The 9,047-nt window shown below is 46.5% G+C and overlaps 1 protein-coding gene across 1 annotated transcript; it reads right to left on the reverse strand.

Annotated features, from left to right (window-relative positions):
• Positions 1 to 280: 280 nt before the first annotated feature.
• PSMD7 (proteasome 26S subunit, non-ATPase 7) lies at positions 281 to 8,818 on the reverse strand. Its single transcript, XM_075536801.1, has 7 exons — positions 8,637 to 8,818; positions 5,728 to 5,819; positions 5,176 to 5,268; positions 4,402 to 4,499; positions 3,863 to 3,943; positions 1,935 to 2,026; positions 281 to 1,223 (listed from the first exon to the last, which is right to left on the reverse strand). Exons 1-7 carry the CDS (start codon positions 8,708 to 8,710, stop codon positions 785 to 787), a joined length of 969 nt encoding a protein of 322 aa, XP_075392916.1. The 5' UTR covers positions 8,711 to 8,818; the 3' UTR covers positions 281 to 784.
• Positions 8,819 to 9,047: the final 229 nt, after the last annotated feature.

Raw genomic sequence — 9,047 nt, forward strand, 5'->3', positions numbered from 1 at the left:
TCTTAGTGATGTTGTTAACGTTGTGGTTTGAAGAACTGACACCCACCCAAGAATGAAATGTGACCCCTTATGAAAACTCGCAGGGTTTTTGGGGATGAGGAATCTGAAGCAGACTTGAGCCCGGGCCTTGGGGGAAGATGGGGGCTTACTTCAAGGTCTGAGACCCACTGGTTCATTAGATTTTAAGTTTACAAGGATTCTTTACCACAGCTTTAAAGAAGTACTGCCTTGGCTACTCCTGAAAACGGATGGCCACTCCAGTCAAAAACTAGAACACAGATTTAAAAACCAAGCCATTTAATCGTGTCTTTGAAGGTAAATGATACATGGAGGTGGATCTGAAGCCCTAAGAATGCCAGAGCCAGAGAGACGGGCCGAGTCCCGGGGCGCAGTATTCTCCACGTGCTGGGCAACTCACGGTGTTACAAGGGAGAGCACTATGGAATTCACACATTCCATGCAGCAACTCTGCAGACTGCCAGAAATGGACTCCAATCAAGGACGGGGAGCACTCAGTCCCCTGGTTTGAATGAGGAGAACCAAGTTTACGTGTACGCTTTTCTCAAACCAGTCTGAGGCCGAGCCAACAATCGTGCCACCAGCTCCTATGGGCTAAACTGCAGGTTAGGTTCCCCCTCTCCATTCCCTGCCACAGCAAGTGACTGAGGCAGAGAGCTCGCATCAACGCCGCTCGGTGGCAAGCACTTAAGTGAAAACAACCCTCTAGTGGCACAATGATTTCGTTTATAAGATTTTAATTTACAAATTAAAAAAGCTACAGGTTTCATTTTTTCTCCTTTTTCTCTTCTTTCTTTACGTCACTCTTTTCCTTATCTTTCTCCTTGTCCTCTTTCCTATCCTTCTTGCTCTCTTCCTTTTCCTGCCCTTCTTTCTTCTCCGCATCCCGGTTGGCAATCTTGTTGTTGATGAGGTTGTGCAGGGCGACCACAGACCGGATCAGCGAGGCCAGGTACACCACCACCATCTGGTCGTTGGTCTTCAGGTAGAAGGCCTTGACGAACTCCTGCAGGCTGACGTCTGGCAGCAGGTTGAAGACGTCTTGCAGCTGGTAGATGATCTGGTGGTTGATGGGCAGCTTGCCTGTGGCCACTTTCTCCAGGTAGCTCCTGATATCCAGGAGCTTGGAGTTCAGTCCCTTCAAACCATGGACCTGGTTTGTGATTCGCTGGGAAAGCGTGCCCACGGTGGTGTCTTTGATGTCTCTGTAACACCCAACAAGAAAGGGCGGGTAAAAGCATCAGTGCATGACATTATCGCAAAGGCTCAAAAAGAAACGCTTTCTGGGGAGCAGCAAATTTCCTAAAGATGCTACTACTTCTTCCCCATTTGATAAAAATGCTTTACATTTTCATTGGGGGGGGGGTGTATATATCAGCTATATCATACTAGAGAGCGAAAATGAAACCACTTTCCCTTTAAACAAATTTGGGTTGATGTTTCAGCTCTGCCGGGAGCTCCCCGTGTGCTGTCCCTCCAGCCAGCAAGCCACGTTGGAGCTTGAGGGGCACTCCATTTGGCCTTTTCAAATTGGGGTGTGAAGCCACCCTATCAAGTGGGTACAGTTTGGGAACTGGACACCCACTGGAAGAGCTTACGTGTACATTTGTTTCACATATCTGCTTCGGTCGGTTATCATCAGTTTCTGGGAAAGGTGTGCTAGCCACAAAGTTTTAACTCTTAAAAAGCACTTTAGGGATTCTGTAGTTCAGTTGCCTTCAACTTGTAGTCAAGCAAACAAAAGACCAGACGGGCAGCGCGTGTGGAGAGTCATGGAGGTGTGAGTGCTGGGCCAAGATGAGAACCCAGGCCTCTGTATCCCCGACTCAGCTGACTTCCTTATAGTCAGTCCTTTGGGACACCAGCCTGCTGGGCAGAGGGCTGCTCACAGCTCTGAGGCCGCACCAATGTCTCACCGTAACAAGTGCTCCACTCCAACTTCCTCCGCTTCCTCCGCTCCTATTTCACTGGTTACATGCTCAAATGTTTTTGAGGTTGGCGTTCCATCCTGGGAACGGAAGTTTAGCTGTAGTTATTTACTTAAAAATGCACAACAGTATATGTTCTCTTTGCACACCTTTATGCTGCGGCTTTCAGTTAGGTCATGAGAATTCTCCATTGGAAGGTGGGGAAAGCTTGCCTGAAAGCTTTCTAAGGTAACACCACCCTGGCACTCCTCAAAGAGAAGGTGTGCTCGCTCCTATGTTGGAGTGGCCACTAAATTGTTTTCTGAGCAAAGTATTGATATTCCCTCAAGCCCTCGTTGGGATGACACTCAGGAAGGTCTGGTTAGGGTGACATTTTAAAGCACGCAGCTCTTTCTAAAGCAAGCCACACAGCATGCAAGTTCATGCTAGAAACATAACCTCACAGCTAGCTAGCTATACGCCGTCCCTCGGACCAAATGATCCCAGAGCGCCAAAACAAAGGATCCGAGTAGCCAGCTTTCGGGTGGTCGGAAGTCATCGAGGATCACCCTGTAATGTTGGGCATATGGTTTACTTAGTGACTTCCTGAGGGGGCCCGGGAAGTTTTTTCAGACCTAGTGCCTAAAGAAGTGGCGCCTCCTTTGTAAAACAGTGGGAACAAGGAAGACTGCCCTGCCAGGGCTCCAATCTGGCCTTGCCACGTCTGGAGAGGGAGCTGGGTGACTACTCGGAGCCCTTAAACGACAAGCTTACACGCAGTGCTGTACTGGGGGTCTCACTCGTGGGTGAACCAGGCACATGGCAGTTTCCCCTTTGCTTTGGGAGCTAGGAAGGCCAGAGCCTGCAACAACCCACAGCATTCCTGTCAGGGACTAACTCCCTCTGGTCTTCTTTCATAACTAGCAAGACTGCATCTTGCTGCAGCGTGGAGTGTACGTGGAAACTCAAACCCATTTGGAAAGAAGCAGGGTGAAAGTGAAAAATACTCCTAAGAAAGACTGAGGGTAAAAATGGCAGTTGGGCAATGAATGGGGACAAATCACTCAAATTTCATTGTCATTAAGTTTTCAACTCAAAGCAACTCTATGGGACAGGATAGAACCGCGCCTGTGCGTTTTGAAACTATGGAAACGGAAAGGCTTTATCTTTTCTCTTGTTGAGCAGCTGGTGGTTGCGCACAGTTGACCTTGCAGTTAGCAGCCCAATGTGTAACCACTATGCCGCTAGGACTTCTAGCAAGGGACAAAGAAATGGGAAGAAGCAAAATTTGCGGGAGCTAAACTAAAATGTTCTTTCCAGATTTCCAAACTGAACATAAAGATAAATCCTGCAAATGTACATCCAAAGACAGAGTTTAAAGCCAGGCTTTTGGGTGGATACTTAAAGTACAGATATTTTGCTCTCTCTCTCACATCAAGCCCTACAAGAGAACTTGAGCTGTTTTGCTGGAAATGGAGAAAGTGATCCGAGCAGCTCTTCCCTTCTGTGCTAGAAGCACACCACGCACACAGGAAGGCCAGGCACTGTGCACTTGAGCACAGGTGTCTGACAATCACACAAGGACCTTGCTGTCTGTCTGCTGGCAGCTCTGGCTTATTCAACTTGAAACCCAGGTGCTTCTCTGCAGGGCTTGGAATCCTCAAGATTTAAGATGACCCTCACTAGGCTCTGCACTTATTTGCCATGTCTTTGGGCAGGGTGTGTGTGTGTGTCTGAATTTCATTTATGAAAGACATTAGATTACTACAGTCCCCTCTCTAAAGTGCAGGGATTCACAAACTCTAGATCAAACCATTGAGAGAAATCAACTTTGTTCACAGAGGAAGGATATTTGTTGACTTGAAAATGGAAGACAAATGAAACCGCCACAACAAAAGCAAATATAACCTCCTGGGCTCGTAAACAAAGTGACTTACATCATGAACCTCTTCCACTGAGATATATGCTTCTGTGGGCAACCCCAAGTCCTTGGGCTTCACGTCGATGATGACCAATACCTGGCAGAGAAATACAGCAATGTACCTCAGAACAGAATTACTGGGATAATCACTGAAGTGGTTTTACTCATCTACTCCAAAATGAACCAAAAATTCCAGTAGAGCAGCTTTATACATTTCAAATGCTTCCACTGTTTGTTCTGCTTACCGCCTCCCTCCAGCAACAAGGCAATGAGTCTACACACCCACTCTAACCTCCCCCACCTTTCTCACTTCTGAAGAGAGCAACCCTTTGAAGTGATTGAGAAGATTCAGTCAGTTCATGTATCGGGCACTTTACAGATGTGGTGTAATTACTAAAAACAGTTACAGTGCAGCATACACATTACAAATGAACATAATCTAAGTTTATGGAGGGAAAAGCTGTAAGGTGACTTGCTCCAAGCCTTTCCCAGGCACTCTTAGCCTGAGTTGGTTGGCAAAGACTATCACGCAGGAGTTTTGAAAACAGAACTTACTGAGTTAGGGCAGTATCTTTTCATGAGTTCATTGATGGCAATGTCATTCTTGTGTAGCTTAGGGCCTGTGTGGTACCATCCAACTATTCTTTCTCTAGCTGGGAGAAAACAAAAACCAAAATCAGTGGGTTTCAGTGGTTCCGTGGAACCACTACATCTACAGAACACACCCCCAAAGGATAAGAATGTCAGTAACCATACCCTTGACCTTTTTGAAAATCCCAGATGCCTCCCTTAAACTCCGCATCAATACTTGTTTTAATCTCAAACTCACAAGTAGAATTCTCAGAATACAAGCAGCATGGGGAATCTAGACACAGATCTATCCTAGACCAGTGTAAGGGGTCAAGCGCACACGAACCAACTAGAGAACAACCCCAAGGCAGTACATAAACCAACGGAGCGCATGTTGCAACAACTCCACCTGAGAGCATGGCGGGAACAAACATTTGTGGTAATGAAATAAAAACGATAGATACACAGAACAAAGGCATTTTTACCCTGAAGCACTAAGGCCCTGGGGGCGGGTGGCATTTATTTGCCAGCTCACTGCTTTCTGCTACAATCAGAAGGTCCCCTCTTTCTCAAACCTAAGTAGCCTAACTGGCCTTAAACTTTTTCTGATTTCTCATTTATTCTACTTCATGGCTCCATTAACTCCAGTTTTATTGTTTATCTAACTGAAAGGGGTCGACACCAAACAATGGGGAAAGTTAACACACACGCGCCCTCCACCCCCCTCCAATGCCATCACACGAGAAAAGCAAGGCTTACCATTGACCTTCTTAAACATTCCATACATGTTTTCTAAATAATCATGGTCTAAAAACCAGACAGAGTCGTCTTTGTCGTCTTCATCGAACGGGACTAGAATGAGAGAAAAGATTTCGTTTAGGGCACTGGTGAGACCTCTAGAGCAGAGGTCATGCCTGGAGGTCCCCTCTGCCAGAGGTGGCGCATGAGCGCCCGGTCAACACAGCAGCCTCCTCTCCAAGCCCCGTTCCTTCCTAATCTCTCCCATTTGGCGATTTATAATATGGGCTGCTCCTTTTAGGTATTTGAATTAGTGACTTCATGTCAGCCAGCAATTATTTTGGTTCTTTATTGTTACTTTTATTGCAGTGTGGCCACATTGATGAGGCAAGTTCTGTCTGTCTGTGAAGGCTTCATGTTACAACAGAGACCTTGCAGGTGACAAGTCTTATAGTCACTACCTGGTTTAGTGAACTCTCACAATTATGAAAAATTATTCAGAAGATTTTTGTTTCTTTTAAAACCAATTGACAGTTTAACCATGTGTAGAAAAACGAGCAGATTGTCTTTTACCTGCAAAACTGTTTGATACATCGAGTACTTTCTTTTGCCATGACCCCAAAAGCACACCAACAACACGCTTCTGGTTTCCAACCTTGCCTATTCTGAAACAGAAAACAGATGGTTAGCTTGGATTCGTCCACAGAAAAGTGGTTGCAATAATTAGATATTTAATGAGAAATATTAATGGTACAGTTTGCAGGTCACTTGGGAATTAATCCCACTAAATAAATGTAAGACAGATTAGCTATTATTAAATGCTAATAAATAGAGTAAGTATCTTTGACTTTTATCTTCCCATTATAATGAAATGCATTCATAACCACCCTTTGGGGTAGGTCTTACTGTCAGTACACTTGTTCTCTGAATCTTGGCAGCACACCGGTACTTTTCAGTGCGCTATTAAGGAAGGGGGCTTCAAAAAGTTCCCGGAAAATTGGACTTAAAAGATATTTTCCCCACAAACTTTCAGACGCTCCTTGGTATAAATATAAGAGGGAATTCTGGTGGCATTGTGGTTAAGTGTTTGGCTGCTAAATGAAAGGCTGGCAGTTCAAACCTACCAACTGCCCATGGGAGAAAGATGTTTGTTTCTATAAAGGTTACACTTGGCAAACCTATGGTCCTACTGTCTTACAGGGTCGCTGTGTTGGAACAGACTCAACAACAATGGTTTGGTTTTAGGGATTCTACCTGTAGTTACAAAACATTTGCCATTTCAGTTTTTACGTGTACAATGACGTGGCATTCACTGTGCACACTATCCATTTCTAAGGTTCTCTATCACTCTTAATAGCACTTTGTATTCACCAATAACTGCAAAGTTATATATGCTTGGAAAAAATCCAAGCTTCATAGAAATATGAAATGGAGAAAATGGAAATTCCCCAAATTTTGAATTTTAGAATGCTATTTTATGACATTTGAAAAACACAGGTGAGTTGTACTATCACAGCCAATTTAATTTCTTCCTCTGCAGTTTTTCTCTGTCCTAGGGTCTTTTCAGGGATAAAGGTGCCGGAGCAGACAGAAACAGTTTGTGGCCCAGCTTCCAGGCTGCCAAGCTTCGGAAACACTGATTTTTGGTCTAAATAGTGCACAGTAAGTGATTCTAAGCCAGCAACATGTTTATGGCCTGTCTTGTTTACTAGGCCCAAGTCAGACATGAATGAACTGGTGAGTAGCCACGCAAACGAGGGCAGAATTACAAAGTCCTCTGTGGTTTTCTCCTAAGGAACCACAAATGTTTCACTTACACAAGCTTGTTAACAATGGTTTTTCAAGTCTCCTGTAACCTTAACAAAAGGTGACACAATATAAACTTTTTGTTCAAAGGAAAGGAGCATCTTTTTTTTTTTTTAACCATTGCTGCTTTTAACATTGGTTTATTTGGAATATTTTTCTTAATATATAGTCTGGTAAATTTATATATCCTTGTCAAATCTGGTTAGCCCTGGTGCATAACGGTTACCTTTGGGGCTGCCAATCAGTCAGTAGTTCGAAACCACAGCTGCTCCACAGACGAACAGCCTGGGTTTTCTACTTCTGTAAAGACTTACAGACTCAAACTCACAGGGACCCTGAGTTCATACCAACTCGATGGCAGTCAATTTTTAGTTTGTTAAATTTGGAGTTTGGATCAAACAACATTGAGGACTTTGAAACTCAGTGTCGTTTGAATTTTGGAGGAAATCTTCAGACACAGCTTCCACATGTCAAAATGAAATTTCCACATATTAAGGAAAATTTCACACATAGGGGACATTTCTTTTGGTCCACAAAAATTTACTTATTTTGTTGTCTAAAAACACTTCCCTCGTGTTTGAATGCATAGTTGATGGTCTGAAATGTAAACTCCCCAGCTAATTAAAAAAATCAGTAAAAAGAAAATTCCTCTTTTGTTACCGACAGCGGTCAAGAGTGTATGCTTGGTGTCTACTCCATTGGTGCCTCCCTTGTATTAGTCTGGGAGAAAATTAACAACTACTTAAATAGTTAAGGTCCTTACACAAAGGAACAAACCCCAAACCAAATTCAGTGCCATTGAGTCACTATCGACTCCTGGCGACCCCCGTGGGTTTCCAAGCCTGTAACTATCCGGAGTAGAAAAAGCCCAGTCTTTCTCCTGCAGATTTCCAATGCGTCCCAACACCACCTGGGCCAGTGACCCTACACCGCGTGGAATTTGCTTTTGGCTCTGGCTAAATCAGCAGTTGTAAAAGTTGCAGGAGAACTGGCAGTTGGCAGCTATCACTTAACAGATGCTCCCACCCGGGCTTTCCACTTCAAGTGGTTGTCTTATAACACTCACGAACAGGTCTAGCAGGATGCACAACCGCTCGAAAACAAGCCAGCGATGGCGGAAGAGCACCCTGGAAACGCGATGGCTTGAGTGCCCTAAACTTCCATAGGTCTCATTTTATAAAGAGAAACGAGATTCCCCGCGCCCCCGCGATTTGTCATTAAACCAGGTTGACACTTAGAAACTTTCACAGGTTACAAGAATCACAGTCCATTCGGGAAGGACCAACATTTCGGTGACAGCCCTCAGAAACACAGCGAACCCGAAGCCCTTTTCCTTCGTGACACGGCCTTTTTGGTGAAAATGGGCGAAGTGAGTGACAGATGGGGGACAAGTTCTGGAAGGATCAGGCTATCGGAAGCTCGGCCCCAAACCCGCATACTCAGATCACCAATCCTTCGGTAAACGGCATGGGGGCCCCAGGTGCCGGCGCGGTGCGGCTGGGGCGCGGGCAGGGGTGAAGCCGAGGGACTCCCGCTCCGAAGGTCCGGCCGCCCTCCCCCTCCCTCCATCGGCGCCCCCAGCGCGCCCGCCTCGGCCGCGCCGTCCACAGCGTGCCCGTGACTCAGCAGCGACGGCACCTCCGGCCCCGCTGGGCCGCCGCGCGTCGCCCGCTCACCGATTGAAGTGATCCACTACACTGAGCAGCACCAGCGGGTGGACGACCACCTTCTGCACCGCCAGCTCCGGCATCGCGACACACCCCGACGGCCAGGCCCCTTCCCTACGACCCGCGAACACCGGTAGCGGCTCCCGTGGCTCCTCCAGGCCTGGCGCCTCCCCTTCCGGTTCGGCCTCCGGCGCGCGGCTCCGCTTCCGTTCCCAGCGTGCATTGCGCGGGGCGCTCGCGGTGTCGCTACGGTGACGAGGCGGGCAAAACAAAAGGGAAAACAGCCAACCAACCCGCCCCCCCAGCGCCAGGGTAAAAACCCCACCCACCAACCCAGCACGGGCGCCTTGGTTAGATCCGTAGAGCCCATAGGTGCTGCCTCACAGGGGTTCCAAGGCTGGAAATCTCTGTGGAAGCAGA

This window comes from Tenrec ecaudatus, chromosome 18, assembly GCF_050624435.1.
Source record: "Tenrec ecaudatus isolate mTenEca1 chromosome 18, mTenEca1.hap1, whole genome shotgun sequence".
In the NCBI taxonomy this organism is placed as follows: Eukaryota; Metazoa; Chordata; class Mammalia; order Afrosoricida; family Tenrecidae; genus Tenrec; species Tenrec ecaudatus.